The sequence below is a fragment of the Cynocephalus volans genome, chromosome 8 (assembly GCF_027409185.1).
Source record: "Cynocephalus volans isolate mCynVol1 chromosome 8, mCynVol1.pri, whole genome shotgun sequence".
In the NCBI taxonomy this organism is placed as follows: domain Eukaryota; kingdom Metazoa; phylum Chordata; class Mammalia; order Dermoptera; family Cynocephalidae; genus Cynocephalus; species Cynocephalus volans.
Window position 1 is genome coordinate 12,538,376 of NC_084467.1, and position 27,999 is coordinate 12,566,374.

At 57.4% G+C, this 27,999-nt stretch overlaps 1 protein-coding gene across 2 annotated transcripts; it reads right to left on the reverse strand.

The window, feature by feature from the left end:
• EPHA2 (EPH receptor A2) lies at window positions 1–27,991 on the reverse strand. 2 transcript variants are annotated; one of them, XM_063104640.1, is made up of 17 exons: window positions 27,874–27,991; window positions 23,257–23,324; window positions 20,692–21,361; window positions 12,202–12,357; window positions 11,757–12,089; window positions 11,121–11,236; window positions 10,527–10,680; window positions 9,957–10,053; window positions 9,420–9,475; window positions 9,007–9,132; window positions 8,702–8,890; window positions 8,064–8,125; window positions 7,766–7,975; window positions 7,398–7,547; window positions 6,499–6,692; window positions 5,704–5,859; window positions 1–934 (listed from the first exon to the last, which is right to left on the reverse strand). In XM_063104640.1, exons 1-17 carry the CDS (start codon window positions 27,950–27,952, stop codon window positions 829–831), a joined length of 2,922 nt encoding a protein of 973 aa, XP_062960710.1. In that variant the 5' UTR covers window positions 27,953–27,991; the 3' UTR covers window positions 1–828. The 2 variants fall into 2 exon arrangements, with proteins under 2 accessions (XP_062960710.1, XP_062960711.1); XM_063104641.1 differs by lacking the exons at window positions 1–934; window positions 5,704–5,859; window positions 6,499–6,692 and adding an exon at window positions 6,737–6,826.
• Window positions 27,992–27,999: the final 8 nt, after the last annotated feature.

Consider the following 27,999-nt stretch of genomic DNA (forward strand, 5'->3'; position numbering starts at 1 on the left):
TTCTAACAATAAATATAAAAAATAATAATAAATTAAGTTTCAAAAAAAATACCCAACAAAACAAATCATTAACACTGACAGAGTAGTAAATGTCTAAAGAGGTGAGAGGTGGGGAGGACCGGGGAATGGGCGGGAACCTCCTGCAGCACCGGCCCCCAGCCCGGGAATGTCTGACGCAGGCCTCTGCCCCCAGCCCTGGCGGGGTCCCCCTGCCACACACACATTCTCTCCACAAAGTACAAAATATATATTTAAAAATGCCTCAACACAACCAAGCATCCTGTGAGGGCCCCAGGAAGTTTGGCCTAGTAGGGCCGAGGACAGGTCCTGGGGGGTCTGAGAAAAGCATCAGAGGGACAGGGCCACTTTGGGTCTCACCCAGCCAAGTTCACTGTCTGCCCTCTTCTAGTGAGGGTGTGGGGCTTGAGGTACCCTGTTCATGCGGCCATGGGCTGACCCCCTTCGCCCAAGATGGCCTCTTGTAGGAAAAGGCGAAGTGGTGGTCACTTTGGAAATGTTCCACGTGTATGTCCAAAGGCTTGGCGGGGCTCCTGCCCCAGGGGATGCTGGGAACATGGAGGTGCCTGCTAAGTGCTTAGCCATCTGTCCTTCGTAGGGGAACAGAGCCCTGGACCAGGATCCCTGAGCATTTCCTCAGTTCAGGCCAGGGTGTCGTCCAAGACCCCCCAGCAGAGGTCTCAGGGTGGCATCAATAGAGAATGAGTGGAAATAAATAAGGTCCCCAGTGCCCCAGCGCAGAGCTGGCAGGGAGGCCACTCTGTTTCTTCAAGTATTCTTGGCCAAAGGGGTGCAAGGTCTTGTCGGGTCTCAGATGGGGATCCCCACTGTGTTCACCTGATCCTTGAGTCCCAGCAGGCTGTAGGCGATGCGCTTCTGGTGGCCAGGCAGCCGCACCCCGATCCTCTTGATGTCGCTGTGGGTGGGCAGGGAGAGAGGGAGACTTAGGGGCTGGAGCCAGGGAGGGGGCCAGGCTGGACAAGGTGCGGTGGGCAGCCGGGGGAGGGAGGCAGGGCGGGGGAGAAGGGGTGGACAGACAGGGGGCCTTGGGGACATGTGGGGCGAGAGAGCTCCAGTTAGGGAGGCATGAGAGGGGGTCCACATCCTAGAATCAGTGCACCCTAGAAGCTCGCTAAGACAGGAAAACGATAGTGCTGGTTCTGCAAGAAGCTCTTTCTTTCTCCAAAATCAAACCTTCGCAATTATCTGAGGTGGGTGTTCTTTTCACCCCCATTTTGCCGATTCGAGGAGTGAGGCTCAGAGAGGTGAAGTGACTTGCCCAAGGTCACACAACTGGGAGGTGGAAGAGCTGCGACACAAACCAGCTATGGATAAATGTCTCTCCTCACCCCATAGTCTGTTCCTAATGCCTCCAGTGACCACGAGGCCAGGACCAGGTCCCAGGGACCCCCTAGGGGTGCTGCTCAAAGCCCCTCTGCCCAAGGTTTCTTCTCATCCACTCTTACTTTCACCTTGACTCCCTCCAAGTTCCCACTGCTGCTATCTAAGGAAGGACTCGGGAAATACTTGGTGAAGGGCCATCAAGGGTTAAAGCTCTGCTAGTCTCTAGTGGGAGGGGCTTGCGGGTCACCAGATCCAGCGACTAGGTCACCTGAGGCTGGTGTCTTCCCTTGTGGGAACCTCAATTTCCTCACCTGTAAAATGGGATAATAGTGCCCAACTGGAGTGTGGAGGACCACAGAAACTGGTGGCAGAGGGGGAAGTATCGGTGTTAGAAAGCTCTCCCACCTCCCGTGAGGTGCAGGCTTCTCTGGGTCCCCCCTTTCCATGCCCCTCCATCCCCTTGTAAAACCACTTATGCTCCCAAGAGCCCGTGAGAGGGACGTTTATTGCTCACTTTGGGAGTTTTCTCCTCTACCGTCCTCACCCACCAGCCCAAACCCATGAAAACACCCAGGTTTTTATGGGCCGTCTCTTGGCTGTAAACGGAGTTAATTATATGGTGCAAGCTCCTATTTGCAATTCCGGAGACATGACTTTCCCACAGTCTCCGGAGCTCTGGGAGAAGTGCTGAGCGGGGAAGGGCAGGCCTGTCGGGGGTGCAGGGGGCACAGCTCTAGGACATCCAGGAGGCTGGTGGCTCCCACTGCAGTAGGAAGACCAGAGGTGGACGTTTGGGGGAGCTTCCTAACCTACCACCCGTGTGACATTTCTAACCTACACGGCTGGGGGTGTTGAAAAAAGAAGTGGCATTTCCCCCCTGCCTGTAGGTCTTGAACTGCAGGCCCTGGTCAAGCACTTGGACCACCGGGGAAGCAGGCATTTCAGAAGATGACAGGATGCTGGGCCCAACACCAAGCTCACAAACTTGAAGTTCTGAAGGTGGGGTGGGGAGACTGGACCTGACCAGGTCCCAGAAGATCCTGATGCATGGTTTAAGAACATAACAGCGGGTTATGTGAGCTCCAGGAGGGCGAGTGCTGGGCCCCTCACGCCCCACCCCCACCCCCTCACCCGCACCCAGGGTGCAGAATAGAGCGGGTGCACAGCAGATCCTCAGGCAGTGTCTGCTGAATGAATGAACGAATGAGTGCTTTAGTGGGGACTGAGCCATTGCCAGGCCACCTCAGGCCCCTCTCCTAGACTGGAGTGGTTAATCTCACAGGGTGGGAGCTGAGTTTGCTTCTGAGGCCAGATTGGGAGGCAAAAGTGCTGGGATGGGAGACGGGAGGCTGAATTCTAGTCCTAGACTCATGTCTAAGCCTTGGGCCCATCCAGTGCTGTCTTTGTGCCTCAGTGTCTTTATTTGTACAATGGGAGGCTTTGTTTATTTTGGGGGGTTTTTTTTGTTTGTTTTTTTTAAAACATGACCGGTAAAGGGTTCCTAACCCTTGGCCTGGTGTTGTCAGCACCACGCTCTCCCAAGTTAGCAAACCGGCCATCCCTTATGTAGGATCCGAACCCGTGGCCTTGGTGTTACCAACACCACACTCTCCCAAGTGAGCCACGGGCTGGCCCTCAATGGGAGGCTTTGATTAGCGGCTCCTGAGCAGCCTGTCCCTGGCCCCTACTCTTTAACAGAAAGCCCCCCAAACCTACCCTTTCTTTCCTGATCACAGAGTGACACACTGGGACGAGGGTCACAGACCAGCCAATGCCTGTGTCCTATTGCAGACCATCCTAAGCTTGTTCCTGCCCTAGCCTCAGTTTCCCCCTCAGGGATGCAGGGCACCCACTGTCATCAACTGCCCTCACAGGAGCAAAGGGTCATGTGACTGAGGCCACCTTTGCACCATCTGGTCTTTCTCCTGAACACTCACACTAGCTCTGGCCCTGGGAAATGCCATGGTCATGTGCCCAGTGAGCACCTACTGTGTGCTGGCCCTGGTGCAAGGAGAGGGGAGTGAGAAGCAGCCTCCAAAGCCTCACTCACCCAGCAAGCATTCCTTTAGCACCAAGCCTGTGCTGAGGGCAGGCAGGCGAAACCGTAAGCCCCCAGCCTGAGCCTGCAGGGCCTGCAGCACCTGTGCAGGATGCTGTGTGCTGCACACTGGCCAGGGCCTGCTGTTGGGCTGGGCACTTTTCTGGGAAGGTAACATCCACCCCTTTCATCAGCTCCTCAAAAAAACATTTAGAACTAGTCTAGCTAGAAATCCACCCAACTCCAAATAGCATGGTAAATGCCCAAGCTGAGAAGAGACAGCAGCTGTGGGATCAGAGGGGAGCAAGCGGCCAGTCCCCTGAGAGGGGGTCAAGGAAGTGGGGAGGCCAAGAAGGGGACAGGGATGGGGCATTGAAGCCTAAACCCTGAAGCCATCACAAAAGAGATGAATTCTCCTGTGACCCGCTCAGCGCCTGCCATGGGGACTCACAGCATGTGCAGACACAGTCTTCGGGTTTAAAAAAGTGCTTTGAGATCTCATCTATTAGGCAAGAGCAGCAGGGGAAGGAGGGGCAGCGGTGGCGTAAGTCACACGGGCCCCAGCTCTGAGCCCCAGCAGGCTGTGGGAGGAGGGGGGATCACTGAATGACTTCCTGCCTTTATCCAGGCCCTCTCAAAACAACACACTCACACATGCGCACACACACGCACACAGACACACACACAGCCTCCATCCATCCCAAAGAGCCCTGTCCCTGCTCCTGGGAAAGGAATTGGCGAGGAGCACCCCGGGCTATTTCGGGAAGCTTCTAACAACATGTGTTTCCTGTAAGCACTTCTTGCCCTCTGCTCTGGTCACCAGAAGAGAAGCTGTCCTTGGTGGGAGTCCCTGAGGGGCAAAGGGGGCTGTTGCAGGATCCCATGGAAAAGGAGGGAGCTTGGGAACCCTGGCATTTGCCCATGGCCTCCAGGCAGAAGGCAAGGGAGTGAAGGAAAAGAGGAAAGCGACGCGGATCAAGGCCCTGCCATGTCCCAGCGGTGTTGTCTGCATTGCCCCCATGCAACCCCACCACAGGAAACAAAACCAAGGCTCAGAGTTGGACCTAATTTGATTGATTAAGGTCACCTACAAAGTGGCACCTGTGGGACTTGAACCCCACTGTGACTGCACAGCCCAAGCTTGTGACCCCGCCGCTGGCTGGCAGCAAAAGATATCCTGGGACCCGTCTCCCCTCTCACATCTCTTTGCCCCCTTTGGTCAGCTCTGCCCCACCTGATTCCCATCACAAGCCCTGGAGCTGGTCATAGCAGGTCAAAAGCCCAGCTGAGCGGCTTCCTGAGGCCCTGGAAAATGTTCGTGCACAGGCCCAAATCCCAGAACTTCTGTAACCCAGAACAGCGGGAGGCCCAGCTTGCTGCCTCTGTGTGGTTCCCAAAACCTCCCACCCCAGAGCCTGTTCCTGCCATGAACTTGGACCCTGCCCAAGCTGAGCTGTGGGGACCCACCACTATTTTTAGAAGCACAAAAGGTTAAGATAATGTCTTCTCCCTCCTGGGACGGGAGGAGGTGTCTGAGCCAAGGCCATGCCGGGAAAGGTCCCAATGCTGGAACTGGCAAGGAGAGAGGAACTCCCGGGGACAGCCTGACAAAGGACCAAGCCCAGGACCAGCAGGGGGAAAGCGGCACTTCTCCCTAGGCCAGTCTGTAGGGCTGAGACACAACCAAGTGGGAGAAGTGCCTGGGAGGGGTCGGCCTGGGGCTCTCTCTCCTGGGCATCAACCAGGGCATCCTGGAGAGGAACGCCACCCCTAACTGGCCAAGTGACCTCCAGCAAGCTAGATAACCTCTCAGCCTCAGTTTCCCCACTGATGACTTCTACAGTCCCTAAGCTGTGGACCCTGAATGACCAGGGCTGGAATCCTACTCTGCCCCAAGTGGCTGTGAGATCCTGAACAAGTCACTGCACTTCTCTGCACCTGTCTCTCACCTGTCCAGTGGGGACGTGCTCAGGACCTACCCCACCGAGTTCTCATGAGGACTGATTTAAAGTGCTCAAGTACAGAGCTGGCCGTAGTCAGCCCTCAGTAAATGGCAGCTACTGTTAGCATTACAACTACTATTATTTTCCCACTCTGGAAAAAGATGCAGGAAGGGGAAGGAGCCGAGGGTGGGCGCCCAGAATTGCTGGCTGCCGCCTGGTTCTGCTCTTTCCAAGGAGCCTCTCTCCCCCAAGAGAAAGAGAGAGAACAAAGAAGGTGGAGAGAAGCTTGGATGGTGGGGTCAGAGGCAGCCTCAGCAGGTGGGAAGCAGGCAGGTGGGGATAGGGTGGGGTCCAACTCACTCGCTGGTCATCTGCACCACCTTCTCGATGGCGGTGTAGCCAGCCGCCATGAAGTGCTCTGTGTACTGCTGCATCTTGATGGACTCCAGCCACTCAGACACTGTGCGGAAGGGCACCCCCTCCGAGCCGCTGGTGCTGGGCAGCCGGATGGACACCCTGCAATGGGAACCACCAGCCAACGGTGAGGGGCTGCAGCACTCCGTCCCGCCCACCCTGGACCCCGAGCCTGCTGCTCCCTAACCTGGGCCATTCATTTAGCTGCCCTGTGCCTCAGTTTCCTCATCTGGGCAACAAGGTAGCCAAATCAAGGGGGGTTCAGTGAGACAGCCTGGCAGATAGGGATCGCTCCACGTTTACAGCTACTGCTGCCCTCCCCTCCTACTAAGGAAACCACACCAATATCCACCGAATAATGAAATGTTATGAGCAGAGATTCAGGATCCGGGAGTCACAATCCCAGCATGGCCACTTGCCAGCCCTGCAAGATATTTAATCACTCTGTGTCTCAGTTTCCTCATCTATGAAAAAGGGTAATCATGGGACCCATCTTGTAGGTTGTTTAAATGAGTTAAAACACGTTAACTGAGCGTGGTGCCCGGCACATTCACTGTAGAAGTTGACTGCTCCAGCTGCAAGGCAGCCCACCCTGTGCAGTCTAAGCAAACCCCATGCACAGCTTCTGAGCACCCCTCCTGCCCCCGGCATCCCCTGGTGGGCCACTGTACCAAAGTAGCTCAGGAGTCTGCGGGAGTGCAGCCCCCCCCCCCCCCCCCGGGCAGAGGGCATGGAACTCACCGAGGGTCAAAGTCAGCCAGGGTCTTGAGGGAGTCAGGAGCTCGGATGAGCTTGTCGAGGATGCTGACAATGTCGGCGAACTTGGGGCGGCGGGCGCGCTCCTGCTGCCAGCACTGCATCATGAGCTGGTAGATGGCAGAGGGGCAGTCCATGGGCGTGGGGAGTCGGAAGCCGTCATTGATGGCTTTCATCACCTGAGGGGTGCACGATGGTCAGGGGCGCGGCCAGGCCCCCAGGGCCCCAGCATATGCAGGTAGGTAGGGGAGGGAAGGGAGCCCCAGAAACAGATGGATGGGCCTCTCTTAAGTCCAAAACACAATCTTCAGAGCTGTACAAAAGACAGGTGCTAAGGGGCTATCTCCAAAGTTTCGCAGATGGACTCTGACCTGCTTCCTCACAGGGCACCCCAGGCGGCAGCCACACTGTGGACCCCACGGCCCAGCCTCCCAGCCTCCCTCCTGTCTCTGGACTTCCCCTCCATCTCTTCACCTGGACATCTTACTGCATCCTTGGTCTCAACAGAGATGTGACCACCTCTGGGAAGCTTTCCAGGCTTCCAGGCTGGGTGAGGCACCTGGCACACGAACACACACACGCACACACATGCACACACGTGAATGCACAAACAGGCATGCACATACAGATACACGCACATCCCACACTCCTTGTTTTCTTGTCTTCGCTCTCTCTGGACTATAAGCAGGGACTGGATCCTGGCACCCAGCACAAGGCCCAGCACATAATAGGTCCTCAATAAACATTTACTGAGTGAACCTAAGAATGGTCTGTAGCAGATGAAGTTAGTCCCCAAAACTTCTCTGTCCAGCCCCTGGGGTTTAGGGATGAGTAAAGGGTTCAAGTTCAGGTCCAGGCAGTCCTGGGCAGGGCAAGGGGCCCACCTCATGGTTCGACAGTTCCCAGTAGGGCCGCTCGCCGTACGTCATCACCTCCCACATGACAATGCCGTAGCTCCACACGTCGCTGGCCGAGGTAAATTTGCGGTAGGAAATGGCCTCTGGGGCTGTCCAGCGGATCGGGATCTTGCCGCCCTGTAAAGACCCAAACCCAGTCACCACTGTCCCCTCTGGCTGGGCCCAGGACTGTCACAGTCAGGCGTCAGGGCTCCTCCTCCATGCTCCTATAGGCGTCCTTACCTCCTGAGGTCCATGCCCAGGTGTGCAGGTGAGAGGACCCCAGAGAAGGACCAAGGCTGCTTTCCCCTTGAGGGCTCCCACCCCCAGCGGTGACAGTCCCTCCCCCAACTCACACTGGTGGTGTAGGTGGCCTCGGGGTCATCCTCCAGCACACGGGACAGGCCAAAGTCAGACACTTTGCAGACCAGGTTGCTGTTGACAAGGATGTTGCGGGCGGCCAGGTCACGGTGCACGTAGTTCATGTTGGCCAGGTACTTCATGCCGGCCGCGATGCCCCGCAGCATGCCCACCAGCTGCAGCACGCTGAACTCCCCGTCCTTCTCCTGCCAGAGCACAGGCCCTCAGGCATAGGCTCTCAGCCACCAGCCGGCCTGAGCCCACGTCCCCACCCACCCTGGCCCCCATCCTTACCCGAAGGAACTTGTCCAGGGCCCCGTTCTCCATGTACTCAGTGATGATCATCATGGGCTTGTCTGCAGGGGGTGGGCACAGCTGTGAGAGGCAGGTAGGCCCAGGAGCATGGCCCAGAGGTGGGCACAAGCATGTGTGGGGGAGGTGGCCTAGGTGGGGGGTGTGGACATACTATGGGCATGGGGCAGGGAGATAAACACAGATGTGCGGGGAGAAGGGGCACAAGCATGGGGGAAGGTGAACACAGGTGTGGGGGAGGTGGGCACAGGTGTGGGGGAGGTGAGCACAGGTGTGGGGGAGGTGGGCACAGGTGTGGGGGAGGTGGGCACAGGTGTTGGGGGAGGTGGACACAGGTGTAGGTGGAGGTGGACACAGGCGTAGGGGGAGGTGGGCACAGGCGTAGGGAGAGGTGGGCACAGGTGTAGGGAGAGGTGGACACAGGTGTTGGGGGAGGTGGACACAGGTGTGGGGGAGGTGAGCACAGGTGTGGGGGAGGTGGGCACAGGCATAGGGGAGGTGGACACAGGCGCAGGGGCAGGTGGTCACAGCTATGGACAGATCTTTTGCCATGTGGCCCTGGTGGGCAGCCCCTCTCCACCCCCAGGTGGGTCAGGGCCTGCGGGTCCCCCGAGCCTCACATTTAGAGACGACGCCCTCCAGGCGGATGATGTTGTGGTGGCTGAACTGGCCCATGATGCTGGCCTCGCTGAGGAAGTCCACCCGCTGCTTCTCTGTGTAGCCAGCTTTCAGAGTCTTGATGGCCACAGGCACCTCTTTCTTCCCTGAGGATGCCTTTAGCGTCCCCTTGTACACCTCCCCAAACTCTCCTGCAGGCAGGCAAGGTGGCAGGAGCATCCTGGTCAGCCCGGGTGGTGGGCACTCCCAACCCATACAGCCCACCATCTGCCTCCTTAGGGCCCCTCAGCAGCTGTGCCAACCTCACCTGCTCCTATCACTTTCTGCCGCGTGACACAGGATGGATGGATCTCAGTAGTGAACTTGAGCACTGCCTGGTTGGGGTCCTCATATGTGTGGGGGTCCACGTACGTCTTCAGAGGCTTCAGTTGTTCTGTAAGGGGGAAAGGGGGTGGGGTCACAGAAGGCTCAGGAGGGGTCCCAGTGAGGGGTAGCTCTAGAGAAGGAGGCGGCCATGGCCACGTGCCCAGGAGCCTCAGACCAAGTTGTGGGGTAAGGACTTTCTGGCCAGCCCCTTAGAGCTGCCCAAGGAAGCCTCTGGGCCCTCTCCCAGAGCCCTGGGCACACCCTGGCGGCCCCCACCAGGGCCACGGAGTTAGCAAGCCTCCTGGGGATGGCAGGGTGGGCGGGGCTTGGCATGGCATGGGGGCTGCACTTCACCTGACTTGGAGAAGTAAACATCCTCTGGGGACTGGCGGGCTCGTAAGTTCTTCCTCCTGAAAGAACCCGTGGGGAAGCAAACACACAGGAAGTCAGCCAGGCCTGCTCTGCCCAGGGGAGCCCCTGTCCCTGCTCTGGTCCTTCAGGGGGACTTGGTGTACTCAAATCTGCTCAACTTCCACTATGGGGGTGAGGGCGCAGGGAGGGGAAATGGGGGAGCCTGGACTCACTCCTTGGGATCTGTGCCTCGGGATAGTCTCTGAGTAGCCACGTCCTGCCTGCATGTCTAAAAGTTGTGTGGACACCATTAATAACAAGAGCAGGTAATGACTGTGTCCTGGGCCCCACCATGTGCCAGGCACTGCTAAGCACTTACAGCTTACATCTGCACACCATCTGGGAGGCCAGGATTAGAGTAGATAAGACTAGACTAGATTAGATTACCATCGGTCCCAATTCTCAGATGGGGAAACCGAGATTTCTGCCCCTCTGTGTCCCACCAGGCCTTTGGGGAGCCCGGTGTGAGCTCACACACACCTGCGGTGGATGAAAAAGCCGATTCCTGCCAGCGCCAGGAGCAAGACAACGCAGACAGCCACACCACCAATCATAGCCATATTGCCAGCTCCTGTAGCTGTTGGGGGAGACCAGCCAATGACAAGGGAGCCCCCCACCCCAAATCATAGCAATACCCCTCTATTATACCCAAGGCCCGCTTTAGGGAGCTAAGACACCTGGGCCTCTGCTATGTTCTGTGAAGGCTCAGGAAGACCTTTATTCCCATTTCACAGATGCTCAATGAGAAGCCTTCCAAATGGCTCACAGTAGCTACTCTCGGGTGTGCAGGACTCTAAGCTCTGGCTCTTTCTGTGGTACAAGATTCGAACTTTGGTCTGCCAAAGCCAGAGCCCTGGTCCTCCACCCCACACCCCTCCCCGTTCAATTCTACCCCTCCCCAGGCTTGGGGCCAACCCATGCAGCTGTCCCAGGTCCTTGCTGACCAGGAGGGGGGCATTTCTAAGTTCCATCCACTTCCTCCTCTCAGGATGTCCCATCCGCTCAGTTTCAGGGCCCTGGCCTGGCCCCCATCCTGGTCCCCAAACTCACACAGTGTCTGGAACTCGTGCACCTTGCTGCCGGCCCCCTGGCCCTCCTGTGTCAGCGCCTGCACCTGCACCAGGTAGATGGTGTCCGGAGCCAGGTCGTCAAGGGTCACGGAGAAGGCCTCAGTGCGCCGCACGTTGTAGCTGTTGGAGTCCCCCTGTGGTGGCCGACGGGTGAAGAGCAGGCGATGAGGGGAGGGCGGGGACCTCGCTGCAGCCCACCAGAGACCACCCCCAGCTAGCTTGATGCTCGCCTTACAGAGGAGGAAACCGAAGCTCAGAGAAGTGACTCATTCAAGGCCACAACCAGAAATGCATGATCCAGGACACAAACCCAGATCTGTCTGATCCCAAAGACCCTGCTCTCCCCACACCCTGACTGCCTCTCCTGAGGATGCAGAAAACCACATGTTCTCTCCTACAAATCTCTGCTGCACTGGCCCTGGAGATGTGACTCTGTCGGAGGCCCCAGACCTCTGTTTCCCCACCTGCAGAGGGAGCTTCTTCAGATGGCTGTGTGGTGCAGTGAGAATCTATGTGATCAGCCTGTCCCCTGCTTCTGGGCCATTAGGGCCAGCCCCGACCCTTAGTGAGTTACCTTCTTGCGGTAGGTGACCTCATACTTCCACACGCGGCTCTGCTGCGGCAGGGGGATGCTCCAGGAGACACTCAGCGAGGTGGTGCTGCGGCCCTCCAGCCTCACCTTGGGGGGCTCTGGGTGGTACAGTGGGTGGGGGAGGGGTGTGAGGAGCCGCCTGGGAGCAGGGGCCGAGTGGACCCAGAGCTGGATCCGCCCACAGCCCAGGCTCTTTAGATCCTAACCTGGGATCCTTCAGTTTCAGCTCCAGACCACAGAGCCCCAGGCCCCCGCTCTGGCCCCACCACTGGGGCTGGCACATCAGAGGGACATTAAATAATAAAAATAAAACAATAACCAACTCTTGTTCAATCTTTCTAGGGACCAGGCACTGTTCTAAGAGCCTTGTATATAATATCTTATTAAATCCTCTCAACAGCTCTATTATCAACCCCACTTTACACATGGAAAACCAAAGCCCAGACAGGTTAAGTAACTTGCCTACGGTCACAGAGCTCTGAAGGGGCTCCAGAGACTGCACTTGTAACCACTAGCTCTGCTGCCTCTCTCTGAACACAGCCGAGGGCTGGTGACCATCCTCTTTAAGTCCCACCTGCGCAGGCCCCATAGGGTACTGTCGCCACCCCAGGGCCTCACCTGTCTGGTTGATGCTGACACTGGCGGTGCGGAAGCTGCGGCTGGTCACCAGGCCCGAGACGCCATTGCGGGCCTCCACGGCAAAGGTGTAGTTCATGTGGGGCTCCAGGTCACTGACCATCACGCTGGTACGGGTCAGCGCGTGCGGTGGCTCCGAGTAGCGCACGCTCTCCTCACAGGGCCCGCACTCGCCGGACTCGGGCCAGCACTGTTCGCAGGTGACACTGTAGACGATGTCTTCGCGGCCCCCGCTGTCCTGGGGGGGCGTCCAGCGCAGCTCCACTTTGGCGCCCATGCCCACAGCCGTGAGGTAGTGTGGGGCAGAGGGTGGGCCTGCACCCGGGGTAGAGGTCAGTGCCCAGCCGGACCCAGGTGGCCCTGGACATGTCAACCACCACGCCACGCTCCCCTCAGTCACCCCTCCCTGAACTACTGTAAGACTCACGTGTGCAGGGCATCGACAGCGGGTCCTGAGGGGCCCGGAAGTAGCCTTCCTCACACTCGCAGTTGGTGGCACCCTCGGGGGACGGCAGCGTGTGCACAGGGCACTCCAAGCAGGGGCTCTCGGATACCTCAGACTTGAAGAATCCAGGTGAGCAGGCTAGCAGGCACAGGGACAGATCGGGCACAAGGACATCAGTTTAATCTGTTCCCACCCCAAGTGATGGTCCCATTCCCTCACTGTGGGACCCAGCAAGTCGCTAAATCTCTACAGACCTGTTTTCTCATTGGCAAAATGTCTTAGGATGAGAAAATGTACCATAAGCACCTAGCATGTGCTGGGCACCCAGGAAGTGCCTCGCACATGTGCCACAAACCTCTGCATCACTCCCTACTGGCTCTCCCAAGGAGGGCCACACCCCTGAGCCCGGCATTCAAGGTCCACATCTTGCCTTTCACCTCCCTAAGGATCCTATAGCACTTGACTGAGCACACTGCCCACCTGCCTTATCTCCTTTAATCTGTGCAGATCAGCCTGTCGGGATCCCACCTGGGAAGCTGCGAGCTGCCAGGGCAGTGACTGCACCTTCATGACCATTTGTGTTTGTTGACTGACTATCAGCCCCACTCCAACTGATCAGCCAGCCTCATCAGCTCAGGACGCCACCCTGCAGGTGGTCTCTCCACCCCAGGACCTGACCGCCAGCCAGGAAGCAGAAAAGGCCAGGCCCCTGGCATTTTCTCTGGATTTGCTTCCAGGGCCGAGTCATTTCCGTCATTCACAAGGGCAGCCAGGAAGTGGCTCTTCCTCCCTCAGTGGCCAGTCCTGTCCTGGCCCAGCAGGCTGGGGGTTCAGGCACCTGACTCTGGTGGCTTCTTCCTCCTGCTGCCCTATCCTGCCCCTGCCCCAAGTCCCTTCCTGGCCCCACAGGCAGGAAGCGGCCCAGACACAGGGCCCTCTGTGCAGGGCTGTCCAGGGCTTAGGTAGCTGCTGAAGTGGCCAGAGTGGGATGTGGTCACCCTAGGGACTTCCCCTCACAACCCTACAGCTTATTCTGAGGAGAGGGTCCTGAGACCCCTCTAACCTCAATGCCACATTTATCAGACTTGCTGATCCTCTACTCTGTGCCTGGCCTCATGCTGGGCATGGACCCTGAGATGAAAACAAAGCCCCTGAACTCAGGGAGCAGGAGCACATGGCCATGTCTACAGGAAGAGGGCAGGCCAAGAACTAAGGGAATGGAAAGGGGGTTTATAACCTTGGCCAGGGGTCTGAGGAGTCACAGAGAGGATATTTCAGCTGGGGTTTAGAGGCTGTGTAGGAGTTCAGCTGGGCAGAGATACTGGGAGAGGGAGGTAGGGGTGAGAAAGAACATGACTAAGGCAGAACGTCTGAGTGTGTTTGTGGGCACAAATAGGGGAAGTGCAGGCAGGAGGGAGGTCAGGAAAAGCCTTGAGCACCAGGCCAGCAACCTGGGCCTTTATTCTGCGGGCAGTGGAGTCATTGAAAGTCTGATGTAGGAAACAATGGCACAGTGAGACCTACACTGTCAGGAAAACTTCTTGGACAAAGGCTGCCTGGGTCTTCAGGCCTCTAATGACATAAGGAGAATCCCCTCCAGGGAGGCCAATTCCAAGCGCCCTGGCCCCAGCAAACCTCTGATCCAAGCCTGGCCAGCTGACCCTCAGGGCTGGAGTCTACAGCCAAGCTTCTCCTTGTCCAATCCCCTGTGTAGGGAAGGGAACTTGGAGTCAGGGGGACAGAACTCAAAGGACACTCAGCACTGTAAGGTCCCAGACAGTGACTTTCTACTAATGACTGCTCACAGAGTTAGGCTGCATCCTGCCCTTTGCGACCCCTCGAGGCAGACCAGCCCCCTCCCCACTCTGGTCCAGGGCCCCACAGCCTCTGTCACCCCCTCTGTCCATGGAGGCCCCACGGTCTCCATGCAGACCGTGACCACTGATGAAGTACCTCCAGTGTGCAGGGCCTGTGCCAAGCACTCTGTGCTCATTTAATCCTCACGAGAAACCTGTCATACATGTGCATTGTGAGCATTCACTCCACTTCAGAGGTGAGGGACCTGAGGCTCGGAGAGACAGACAACCTGCCCAAGGTCTCCAAGCTACTAAGACAGCAAATCTAAACTCAGACTGAGGAAGCCTGACTTTGAGCCTCTGTCCCACTTCTGTTCCCAGGAACTCCTCAAATTGGAGCAAAGAGAAATCGACATTCTGAAACGAGCCTGAAGAGAGAGGGGAGATGAGTCCTGACCCGCTTCAACAGCCAGAAAATCCCAAGACTAATTTCAGAGCAGATGGCGGGCGTGTGTGGCTCCCCCAACACAGACCTTCTCAAACTGGGCACATCTGTGTCTATAAGAAGAGTACAGAATCCAACACAGGGGTGTTGGCTGGGGCAGCTAAAGTGGTCCCCTTGAAGCCCCAAATGTCTTTCAAGACTCCTGTTGTATTTAAGAAATCCATGTGTATTCCTGCCCATAACATATCTGCTGCAATACAAAAACAGCTTTCTCCTCCTCCAAATCTTCAAGTAAAAATGAGACTGTAGAAAGCTAGGCATGTTTATGCTGGGGTTTCAATTCCCCCAAATACCTCGACTTGCCCACAGAGGGGCCTACGCCCAGGTAAGTTCTGACTCCAGGTGATCCAAGCCCATCAGAGTTGGGGTACTTAGGGACTGCAGGCCCGGACCCTAGAATGACAATCAAACCTTCCCAGCCCAGGCTCTCAAGCTGGGGAGGGGGCCACAAACCCCCACAGGTTGGGCTCCATTCCACTGAAGGCTTTAGCCACCTGTAACCCCCCACATGCCCCCATTCCTCACCACGTGGTTGCTCCCAAGCCCCTCAGCCCTGTGCCAAGAAGAGGAAGTAGGGGAAGAGAGGGGTCCCATTCTTTGGCCCCAGAGCCCGGGGGTGGCCTGCCTGCTGCCGGCAGGAAAGAGGGAATTTGGAGAGATTTCCGCTGCGGATGTGCCAGATAATACAGTGGAGAGGCAGCATCAACAGGGCATGTGCCTGCCTGACGAGAATGTGCTGCCCCTCCTCCAAGCACAGGACTACAGGGACTGTCCCCGGGGCCCTGCTGGAGTGTGCAAGTGCTCAGGAATCCATAGTTAGTGAGTAGAACACCAGCCCCTGTGTCTTCCTGACTTTACCTGGTTGGACTTCCTGGCATTCTGGGCAGGAAAGTGGAGATAGGGGACAGACACACTCAAATACACCCACGTACAACAAATACTCACTGTCCCTTGGCCAACCAGCAAACTCCTATGCATCCTTCAATACCCAGCTTATGCTCCTCTACATAGCCCTCCCACATTGCCCAGTTCCTGACCCCTTTGTGCCCCATTAGGGGATCTATTACTTAACCTTATGTTTACCAAATAGAAATGAGCACTTCCTACGTGTCTGGCACGACGCTGGGTTCTGGGATACGATGGTGAGATAGATAAACACCATTTTAGCTCCAGGGGAATTCACAGCCTGGCTTTCATGCTCCATTTGAAATTATTTCTGTACATATTAGGATCCTCTATGAGACTGGCAGCTCCTGGGGAGCAGAAATGGAGTTCAATTTATCTGCGTCCCATGGCTTAGCACAGGGTCTGGCATGAAGTAGGTGCTCAGTAATGTTTGTTGAATGGATAGATCGATGAATGAATGAATTAGTTAGTGAGTGAAAGAATGAATGGCAAAACCTACCACATGCACATGATGCTCTCTAGGGCCACAGAAGTGAGCAGTATTTCAGTGTGCAGGGAGACCCTGTGGAGATGGGACACCAGAACGCCCACCTGCCTGGCACAAGAGCCTGGCTTTGGCACACCTGCAGCACACCTGTGGAGAGCTTCTCTGGCCCAGGTCGCCCGGCAGGCCTGGGCCACTCCGAGTGGAGGAACTGGGGCACAGTGGCTGCACCTAGGGCTGCACCCCGGTTTTTCCAGTTCCCGATGCCCGCCCCTCAGGTGGTAGCGTGGGGTGACTCAGGGACAGACGCCCTCTGCATGATGCAAGTCCAGCCCCTGGCAGAGCCCCTCCCCCAGGCCCAGCCACCTCCCAGGGTGGGGGTGGTGAGGTCGTGGGGTCAAGAGGTCCCAGTGGCAATTCACCTGGGCCAGTCACCTCCCCAAGCCAGTGCCAGCGGGTGACCGCAGGCACCCCCTCAGCCCAAGCATGTGGAGCCTGGACTTTGTCTCCATGCCCTGGCAGGCAGCAAATGGCAACCTGTAAGTTAATGACCCTGCAAATAAGGGGAACTGATAACTTCATGCCCTGGTGGCTTCTCACTCCCCTGCAGGCCCTGTTGTCCCTGCAGGAGAAGGGCCATCCCCATGGCCCGATTGCTGCCAGTACCCTGCCCCTTTCACACACACCCTGGGGAATTATCTGTGGGCACATTCCTCCGCCATGCCGCGATAAGCACCTCACCCCGCCTCCCGCCCTCTCCCCACCACCAGTCTTTTATCTTCTATTTGCTCTCCCTCGCCTCCTTCCGTTCTGGGGACCCATTCACCTCCGGCAAGGGTGGGAGGGGCCGGTGCCCACCTGGCAGAGCTGCCAGCACCTAGATTTGCCCCCCCGGTGTGAGCTGGGGGGGGGCGGGCAGGACACAGAGGTCAGAGCCACCACGGGGGTGGGGGGAAAGGGGGCTACCACCAAGGTCCCCACCCCTGCAGGCCAGAGGAAACACTACAGAAATAAGGACCAGTGGTACACCCCAGGGAGGGGACAAGCCTGCGAGCCATGGTCACCAGCTCACAGAGCTCCCAGCCTGGGGATCAGCCATATCCTGAGGAAGTAGGGATCCTGCGAACAGCCCCTGTCATGGTCCAAGGCCACTGTGCCTAATGACCACCTTAACCAGAGCCACCCCCTGCCCAGGTGATGCCTTCCCTTTGGCCTAGCCCAGGGTCACTCAGGATGCCAACACTGGGATCCCCTTCCTCACCATACGGTCAACAGCTTGCCAGGGCAACCCAGGTTCTCAGACTGAGCCACAGCAGGAAGTCACAGGAGGCAGCCTCTGACCACTGGGTTGGCAGGGTCCTTCAGAGCCACTGGTCCAACCCACTCATTTTACAGATGGGGAGAATAGGGCACAGAGGGGACTTGCCAAAGTCACACAGCTTGCGGGTGGAAGGACCCATGTCAGGGGTGACTGGGGACAGTGTACTGCCCTCCTTGGGCCAGGCCCCAGTCTTTTAGTCCCTTGTCGGTTTCCTCCCTGGGCCTCAGTTTCCTCATCTGTAAAATGGGCATAAAGTCCTTGTCCTCTCTGGGTTGTTTGTGAAGACTGAAGGAAACTTTGCTAGTGAAAAGTATGGTGCCTGAAATGGGGTGTCCCTGTAAACTGGGGGATAGTGAAACTAGAGTAGGGAGTGGATATGCCCAAGGAACTGGGCCCCTGGAGGGAGCAGCAGGCTCCAAGGAGGGAATCCCCGACCCTCCACAGCCCCCATCCCCAGCTCTGACTTCCAGCTGCTGGGCCCAGCCTCTGGCCAAGGCCACTGGCCACCTGCTCACCTGGCCTATGGTCCCCCTGGGCTGAGGCGCCAGCCGGGGCCCTGCCAGCTCCGCTGCTGATGCCAGCACAGGAAGCGGAGACGAACAGAGAGACAAAGCAGCCCCAGGGGGGACGACATGGTCGGCCTGAGTGACTCCACTGTCCCCCAGGCAGGGCTGTGAGGCGGGGCGGGAGCTGGAGGGAAGCTGGCTCATTCCTGACATAGCTCACGGGAGCTCTCCTGGGCAGTGTGCCCACCTGTCCACACACAGCACCTGGGAGATGCCTCCCTTCCGCTGCCCTTAACTCTTTCCTGAGTGCTGGGCTTCCTGGGGAAAGAACCCTGAGCAGAAACGGATGGATTACAGCAATAACCCAGACAAGGTGCTGGGTGACCTCAGGGTACCACGCTCCCTCTCTTGGTCTGGTTTGTCATCAACAGAAGCCCCAATAGGAGAATCTGGGTCTCTTGGATCCTTGGGAGGGTCAAGCAGGGAGGGTAGACCCTGTGCTTCCCTCCATTTCTCCCTCAATGGCCTCCCAATCATCCCCACCTCTGACAGAGCCTCCCGTCCCTGCGCCAGGAAGGGCCATCCCGGGGCTGCCCAGAGAGCCTGTACCAGGGCCAGGAGCTGAGTCAGGGATTCCAAAGGAACTGGTCATTTCCCGCTCCATTTCCTGACCCATCCTGAAGCCTGGGCACCACTGCACCTCCTGGATTCAAATCCTGATACAGCCACCTCCTAGCTGTGTGACTTCAGGCAATCCCCTTCACCTCTCTGAGCCTCAGTTGCCTCGTGTCCCTGCCTTACAGAGGGGTGGTGCAGATTCAGCAAGAGCATCCAGATAAAGCACTTGCTTAGCTCGTGGCTGCCCCTCGGGAAGCTCTTGTCTGCGGTAGTTACTACCGTTACCTCCATCAGGATCACGGTCAGGGGCTGCTGGGAAGAGTCTGGAGGCATAAAAAATAGCCAGGCTGAGGGTTCCCGGCATCGTACCATGGTCCAGGCACACCGAAAGGAATTTTGGTGGGGGGATCCCAAGGAGGAAAAACCAGGGCAACAGGTGATGCGATTGAGAGAGTCCCACCAGCTAAGTCAAACCTTTCACTCTTGGAAACTAATTCTCCTGCTGGGCTGAGTCCTCCCAACCGGGGCCTACTCAGCTCTTTGCAAACAAAGCCTGCCAGAACCCTGACCCCCATTCTCCAGAGGAGGGAAGGCTGTCCCCCTTCCTGGAGAGACACCCCCCCCTCCAACCGTCCACTTATCTCTGCAGGGCCTCAACCACCAGCCTGTGGAAAGTTTTCAGCTGCCCCTCACCCCCACCCCCGCATTCTTGTGCGAGGATGTCATGTGGGAGGAGCCCGCTCGCCCCACTGGGCTGCCTCGTGCCCCCCCACCCCACAGTCATTGTCTGAAACCGGGAGTGTGCATTTGAGGTCACCTAAAGCAGGGGCCGCCTGGGGAAGGGGAGCTCACTCAGCAGAGGGGAGCTGAGAGCACAAAGGATGCGAAGGCTGGAGCAGAGACTACACCACAGGCTTACTTAGAGCCAGAAAGGCTCTTAGGGAACATCTTATCCAGGGGTTTATAGACTGTGTTAAGCAAGGTTCCGAGGATTTGCTTTGGGAGGCAAGTGGGGACCATCAGAAAGGGCTTCAGTGTTCTCCAACATTTCAACCTCCTTTGTGGGTTGCAGGATCCATGGCAAAAAAACAAGTATAAAGTCCGCTGGTGTGGTTGAATTTTCTCATCTTACTGGCAAGAAACCCAAGGCCAGAGATGAAGAGGAATTCACTCAAGGTTGCCCAGTGAGTGCATACAACTGCAGGGGCTAACCCTGCAATTTCTGGATGAAAAATAAACCAATAAAAAAAAAAACCCCAATTTCTCAACACCCCGCTTATCTCAGCAAAGAAGCTCCCAGAGAGAGGGTATGAGCTGGCTTTCCAAAGGTCGGCTTGCATTCCACAAATGCCCTGCCCCACAGCCATTTCCAGAAAAAGTCACCCATTGAAAAATCCACGTTGTTATAGAGATTTCTGCTGTCATAGGCCTTGGCTGCACCAAGCCGCAGCCTCTTCAACGTGAACTCACTGACGCCCAGGCCCTGTTCCCAGAGAGAGTCTGATTTAACTGGCTGCTTTTCTAGGCTCAGTTTATCATCAATAGAAGCCCCACTGGGAGAAGCTGGTCTGCTGCCCTTCAGGCAGGAAGGGCATACCCTACAGCTTCCTCCACCTCTCGCTCAGAAGCTCCCAGGTGATTCTAGCATACCACCAGAGGATAGGAACTCCCAGTCCAATTCAATACTTTTATGTACAAAAGAGGAATCTGAAACTCAGGGAGGTTAAGTGACTTGCTTAAGGTCACAGTGCATCAACAACAGAAATGAAATTAATTCCTGGGACTATAGCAAGTGTCCACAGTGCTGGTGCACAGTAGATACTCAGGATATATTCATGGGACGAATCAAAAATAACAGTCACATTTAAAAGTGCTTACGTGTCAGGCACTGACCTAAGCACTTTATGAGTATGAAGTCATTTGATTATCATAACCACCCTATGAGATGGACCTTACAAGGTATGATCATCTCCACCTTACAGATGAGGAAACCCAGGCACAGAGAGATTAAAGAAATAGCCTGAAGTCACACAGCTATATGGAGAACTGGGATTTGAACACACAAGTATTCTTGTTCTAGGATCCTTGCTCCTAACCTCCACACTATACTGTTTCTCCATTCATTCATTCTCAATGAATGAATGAATTCAGTCATGAAGAAGGAAACTGATGTCCAGTGAAGGCCCTGTAATTTCCACTAACAGAACAGTGGTTCTGCGCATCAGAGCAAGGAGGAACTTATCAAGATCCTGCAGTGGCAGAGCTGAGACTGCAACTCAGGAATACAGCCTCCCACCCTGGCATCCCTTCCCTGCCACCCCAGAACTGTCACTCACCCTGGCAGGTGTCCTCCACCTTCTCGTAGCCTGCCTGGCACAGGCACTGCCCAATGGGCACCAGCCACTCGCCGTCTACCGCACAGTGCATACGGGGTTCTTCACCCCCTGGTGGCACCACAGCGTGGTCCACGCAGGTACCAGCCACGGTGGCCAGGGAGGGTGCATCAGAGCCGGCGATGGTCTCAGGGAACTGAGCCAGGCCCTGCAGCAGTTCAGGGCATTTCTTGTAGTAGACACGGACAGAGAGCAGTGCCACACAGGCACCAATGTCCTGGAAGGCCAGGTAGAAGCCCTTGCGGCTGAGTGGCCCCACGGAGCGCTCCTCCACGTTCAACTTCACATGGCGCGCCTCAAAGTCACTGCTGACGGTGATCTCGTCAGGTGCGATAGTGTCAATCTTGGTGAACTGGCGCTTCTGGAAATTGGTGCCATAATCCACATCCGATTCAGCATAGTAGAGGTTGAAGGTCTCCTTGCAGGAGCTGGCACCACCAGGGAAGCTGTTGCAGTCACGCACGGTGAACTTGAGCTCAATGAAGATGCGCTCCGCCTCGCCACGGTACACCCAGTTGGTACGGAGCCAGTTGTCCTGGTCACCGGCCACCACGTTGCACACGGAGTACATGTAGATGGGCATGTCATCCATGATGTTCTGCATCAGGTCCCACTGTGTGAGGAAACTACAGGTTAGTGTGGGCAGGCACCCAGGGGAAACTGAGGTTTAGGTGGTGGAATGGGACATCAGGAAGATGCTTTCCAATTCTTGCTGTCCTCATTCTAAGGGCAGAAAAGTGACACCCAGCAAGGTGCAACTAGAAATGGCTGAGATGAAACCTAGCCCTGGTCTTTCTGGCCCCAGTGTCTGGGTGCTGAACTTCTATATTAGACTGTGAACCTGGGGTGGAGTCTGGGGTTCCGTGTGACCTCAGGTGGGTCACTTAAGCTCTCTGAGCCTCAATGTCCCCATCCGTCCCCATAAATGATAGAATGTCTACAAAATGCTGAGTACAGTGCTTGGCAGGAGTCGACCAGGCACCTGGTATTATTATTGTTGCTATAATTCATTGTACATGTGCCCGTGTGTGTCACCATGTGTGTGAATGGGAGGGGAAGGGGTTAAGTCAAAAACAATGGATGATCCTCCATCATTCAGAATTTGGCTCTGGAACAGATCAGTGCATGTTCTTCCCTCCTGAGAACAGGCAGCCTCCTCCAGGAAGACTTCCCAGGTTGGGCCAAGTGTGCCCCTCTGGGGCCCTCACGGTCTCCATGTCCCCTTTATCATAGCACTTGGCACGTGCTGACACCTATGTCTGGCTCCCACACTAGACCCTGAGCTCTCCACAGGGCAGGGACTACATCTAATTCATCTCTGTCCCCAAGAACTACTTGGGACATAGTAGGTGCTCAGAGAAGTATTTGTTGAATGAATCGATGAACAAATGAATGCAGAGGGGATGAGGAAAGAGGTGTGGGCTGCACTATGGGGCACTGGGCAAGGCCTTGCATGCCCTTGGGCCTCAGTTTCCCACTCTGTACAGTGACTGGGTTGGACTGGGTGATCTGTGTTCCCTCCCAGCTGGACATTCCAGGACCCCAGCAATCTGCTCAGAACCATACCCCTAGCCTCCCCAGAGCTAGGGTGACCAGAGAAAGGCACCCAACTCATGCAGATCTGGACAGCTGTGGGAACTGGTACAAGTTCCTGTAACAGTTACAAGTTCCCTGGAAGGGCTGGCTGGTTAGCTCAGTTGGTTAGAACGCAGTGTTGTAACACCGAGGGCAAGGGTTTGGATCCCCTCACTGGCCAGCTGCCCCCACACCCCACCAAAAAATCTAAACCAAGTAGCTCCTGGAGACACCCCTCTCCCCAGCTCAGGAAAACTTAGCAAGGGCCCATTTTACAGAGGCAGAAACTGAGGCCCAGAGAGCAGCAGTATCTTCCCCAGGATCACAAAGCAGTCACACACAAAGCTGGGGAAAGAATCCCAGTCTCTTGCTCAGAGTCCTGGTCACAGCAGGACAGCACAGAGGGGAGGAAACCTGGGTGGGAATGAAGCAAAGCAATCTCGCCCAAGCAGGAAGGGGGTGAAACCACTTGGGGGAGAGGGGAATGGCAAGGAAAGGGACCCAGCAGAAGAAACTGGATTCTTATCCCAGGACTTGTGGGGAACAGAGAGCCACTCTTCCCTGTCTCACCTTCACCCCTCACCTCCTGGGCTGAGACCATGAAGACAGGTGGACCTTTTAACCCCTTCCCTCCCAAGAGGTGGATGGAGGGAGCCAGAAGATCCTCCTGACTACCGTCCCGCTCCACTGGGGCTTTCAACTGCCTCCCCAGCTCCGTCCACCTCTCAGGCCTGTTTCCTACCTTCCGACCCCAGCCAGGCCTGGCCTGGCCGACTCTGAGCCTGATGTGAGAAGCAGGACCAAGTTTGAACCCTGGCTGAGCTGTTGGAGATAAGCCAGGTGTCATTCTCTCTGGGCTTCAGTTTCTCCAACTGTACGGGGGCCCAGCAGTCCCATTCCCACTCCCCGACTCAGCGCTGAAAGTTTACTTACCCCTTTGCCATATGGGTGTGTGAGCCAGCCGAGTTCGCCTTTAGCTGCAGCAAAGTCCAACAGTACAACTGGAAGAGAGATGAAGGGGGGCAGATGAGCATGGGGGTGTCTCCAGGAGTCCTTGATGGCCTCCTCAGCTCTCAGAGTGAGACCCCACTACACAGAGTCACCATATCCAAGAAACCCATCCCTTGACAAACGGGGAAACAGAAGCCCAGAGAAGGGATGGGACCCAGTGGAAGCCAGGCAGCAGGTGGTGGTCAGGACAGGGCCTCCTTTCTCCCAGGCCAGTGCTCCAGCCCCCTCAGTCTGCCCCCAGCTGGGCAGAGCAGGACAGGGGCGCAGCCCAGCAGGAGAACAGCAGCTGGGCAGAGAGCTGGGGCGAGCAGGGGTATTAAGTGACACCACTGCCGCCCCGTCTGCTTCCTTGAACAAGGCCTCTCGGAAGCACTTCATACCCGTGGGCCTTGGGGACACTGGGCTGGGGACACTAGTGTCTGCTTCTGCCACATCCCCCCCAGCATGAAACACCCCACCCCCACCCTGCCCACCTAGCACACGCATATGCACATGTATGTACACACATGTCTCGGGGCACTCCAAGAAGAGAGAGCACTGTCAACAGGTGGGAACAACTCCAGGAGGGGAGGAGGAGGGAGGGCGTCTGGAAATTGATCTTCCTACCACAAAAGCCACAGAGCAGGCGGGATAAAGCCCTGAACACACAGGGGCCTCTAGGAGGGGCCCAAAGATACACACAGCTGGCAAGTTCCCCTCCCTGGTAAAGTCACTCCTACTGCCCCTGCCTCTCACACTCTGGCCACTGTCCTGCCAGGGGAGCCAGGGTTCCTTGGTGAACCAGGGATGGAAACCCTTGTAGGGGACTTTCCAGGCCCAGAGGGACAAGGTACTGGGACCACTCTATCCCCACAGACATCTGGAGCCTGGTGAAGAAACACACTGCCAGGGGCTTCCCGAGAGCTACCCCTGCCCTCAGGCACCCCTCCTTGGTCCACGCCTCGTTCACTGCCAGGCTCAGCAGCTGCAACCAAGAACCAAGACCCTAGGTACTGCCCCTCTCCATTTCCCAGTAAAGTCCAGGTAGTGGCCAATAAGTGCCTCCCTCCCTGGAGGGGAAGGGAAATGAGGTATAGAACCTATGCAAGGTCCTGGATTCAGAGGGTAAAGCCCTCAGGTGGAGGGGGAAGGGACCTCTGGGCCCTGCAGATGAGGAATGCAGCCTCAAACAGCAGCATTCCTCAAGGCCAAGATCAGTAAGAATGACTCCAAGGGAAGAGCTCCAGGCAGGTCGGGAGCAGGTGGCCTGGTCTGGAGAGATGGGAGGTGGGTCCAGGGTCAGAGGCTCTGAGGGTAGTCTTAGCAACTTTTCCTGAAGGTAGATCACCCTCCATCCCTGGGCGGAAGGCCCCCAGGCCTGGGCCTGAGGCACTGCCACCCCAACCTACTGACCTGGGCCAAATCTCTCTAGGAAGGATCCTGCAGCCCAGACAGTGAAGAGGAAATCTGGTGTGGCACCGGTACATAGCAGAGGCTATGGGGATAGGGGAGAGTGGCTGGGGGTGGGAGGCAGGGGCAGGGATTTGTTCAGACATGCCCAGGGCCCAGGCTTGGAAAACTCACTAACCCCACTAGCAAATGGAATGCTCCAGCTATACAGGAAGGAATCTGGGGGTTCTTGCACACACACACACACACCACACACACACACACACACACACACACCACACACACACACACACACACACACACACACACACACACACACACGCGCAGGAAGCTAAGATCTGTGCCTCTGGGCAAGGGGGTTCATTGCTCCCAGGATCTGAAGGGTTAACCTGGAACGGAGGGTCCCCCACCAACCCTCCCAGAGAACCCTCCCCTTCCAGCCTGGACCTGGCTCTAGAAGTATCACAGGGCTCAATCTGAGAAGAAAAGAAGCCTTCACGCACGAAGGAACCTCTGCCAGGGGCTTCCAGCCACAGCCCACTCCCCAGGAAATTCCCTAGATCCAACCACCAGGAACAGGAGGAGCCCAGCCATGTCCCTCGACCCTGACCAGGTCCCTGATGCATGTGCAGCTCTTTCCCTGTGTTCTTCCTGGGATGAGGCTCCTGCTTCCCTGGAAGGGGTGGGAGCCTGGGAGCCCCTCATGGTTTCACTGAAAGGCCTGGGCTAAGCAGTGCTCACCCAGGAGCCCTCTGTCCCCTCACCTTCCCACCCATGGGGGGGGGGGGAACCTCCTTCTTTGTCTTAAGTTCCATCATAAATGTCCTCCTTGTGGGTCCATATTGCTTTATGGCTTTTTAGGCAAATATAGTATTACCACCCACTCCCCTATTGTCATCTCCCTGCTCCCCCACCCCTCCTTAACTGAGACTAGCATTAGCTAATGAAAGGGGGGAGGTAGGGGATTCTGAGGAAAAATGAAGAAAACAAAAGAGAAAGGGACAGAGGGCAGACTGGGGCAGAATCAAGAAGCCAAGGACTTTCCAGGCCTCCTGAAGACTCTCCAGCCCTCTTCCCATCAGCAGCACCCCAGGTCAGCAGCACCCACCACTTCCCAGGTCCCTGCATTCCCTGGAAAATCCACCATGAAACCAACTACAAGGCAAGGGGCCCTTGGTTCTGGCAGCCCAAGAGGCCAGATGCTCGGGTCTGACGCTCTCTGTGCAGAGAGCCCTGGTTGGCAAGGGCTCGGGCCTCCCTCAGTTTCCCTATTTGTAAAAGGAGGGCAGATTCAGTGACCACTGAAGACCTAACAGACTCCATCTGGACCTCCAAATAGAGTGGAGGGGAAGAAAGAAGTTAGCAGCAGCCTGGGCTGAGGGGGGAAAGGGCATGTGTGTCTTTCTATCTGCCCCCTACCCACCCCCAGGGGACGACCACATCCAGCCTGAATCCCAAAGAACTGAAACCAGCAGCTGCCAGCGGGGCCATCACTGCTACCCCCACCCCTACATAGGCACACTTTCCTAAGGAGTCGTTCCCAAGGACTCGGAGCCTAAGCAAAATGTTCCTACACCCAAGTACAAAATGCAAAATGCACCCCTCTCCAGCCAATGGCGGGGTGGAGGTGGGGTGAGGAACTGGGCTTCTGGGCTAATCACACAGGCTGGGAAGAGATGAACATAAGGGCGCAGGGACAAGGTGGACAGGCTGGGGAGGCTGGGGCTGCAGCGGCAAAGCAAGCGCCTAATCCCCTCACCCCCCGCGGGCAGCCTAGGAGAAAGGCCGGTAGCGATTCCAGCTGTCTCTCCCCTTCTCTCCAAACGCAGTTCCCCGGGAAGTGGGAGGACCAAAACTTGCGGGGGAGAGGGTGAGGAGCTGAGGATCGCAGAAACCCCGGCCATGCACTCCTCCTGCAACCGGAGCTCCCAGCTGGGACCAGGGCAGGGATCCTGTCTGCTCCAGGGACTGGGACAGGATGCCACCCTCCAACACCCTCCGACCCCGGGGGCTCCGGCTCTGGCTTCTTTTCCTCCCGATAAAACCTCCAACCCCAATTTGGGAGACGGAAAAACAAGGCAAGGCTCAAGGAAACTCCTCACCAGCCCGGGGCTTCCTCCGCACTTCCCCCAGGTGGAGCCTGCGGAAGGCTCGCTCTGCCCAGGCGGGCGGGGAAAACTTGTTCTCACTGTTGGAAACTGAAGCCAGCCTCGGCTGGGGGGACAGGAAGGTCCTCGGCCAAGTGCACGAGCCCCATCCTCTCTGTGACCCTAGTTGCGGGACAACGCCCCCAGCCACACACCGGCCCCGCCCGGGGCAAAGTCTGCGGCCCCTCACCCAGCGCGACTCTGGGAACGCTGGGGCGGCGGTGGGTGATTCAGTCCCCCACCCCCGGGTGCCCCGGCTCCACGGTGGCCCTGGGGTGACGGCTCCACACCTCGGGAGGCCGCGCCCCCACCTGCCGCATTTCCTCGTTCTGAGTCACCCCTTGCTCAGAACGCTTGACTTGGGGACTTCCTGTCCGCGCTCGGCCCCTAACCTGCGCCCCGAGCCCGGGAGTGCCACTTGGGAAGGAGGGAAGGGCGTGCGCGGGCAGGGATTGGCCCGAATCTCCCCCGATGCTCTCCCCGGGCCTGGGAGGCAGAGAGGGGCGTGCGGAAAACCTCAGGGAGCCGGAGCTTCCCCGACCGCCGAGCAGCCCCCTCCCCAAAACGCGGGGCCTCCTCAGCAATGCCTTCCCCGCAAAATCGGGGCAAGTGAGTTAGTGAACTGAGGTCACTAAGGAGCTGAGCTCGCGGGAAGCCCCCAGACACTCCCGTCTCCGAGGGACCCCCAAGCCCCCAGCCGAGACGCGTTCCTGAAGCCGCCGCCCCGGCTGCAACCGCGTGGCGTCCACCGCGTCCCCTTCTCCGCGGCCTGCGAGCCCCGCGCGCCGAAGCCGAAACCCCTTAGTCTCCGGAGCTCCTGAACCCCGGGCGGGGGTCCCAGGTTCGTCCCGACCGCAGCCCGCGCGCCCTCCCGCCCCCAGCGCGCCGGGACGAGGCGGCACCGGGTCGGTTTCCAGCGCGGCGCGCGTCGAGGCGCGCCGAGGCGCGCCGGGCTCCCGGGGTCCGGCCGCGGTCTGGCCCGGGCGGCCGCCCGCGCACTCACCTTCCTTGCCCTGTGCCGCCGAGGCCAGCGCGCAGCCCCACAGCAGCGCGAGGCAGGCGCGGACTGCCCGGCGCTCCATGCCGCGCTCCTCGCCGTCCGCCCGGTCCCCTGCGCCCAGCTCCCGCA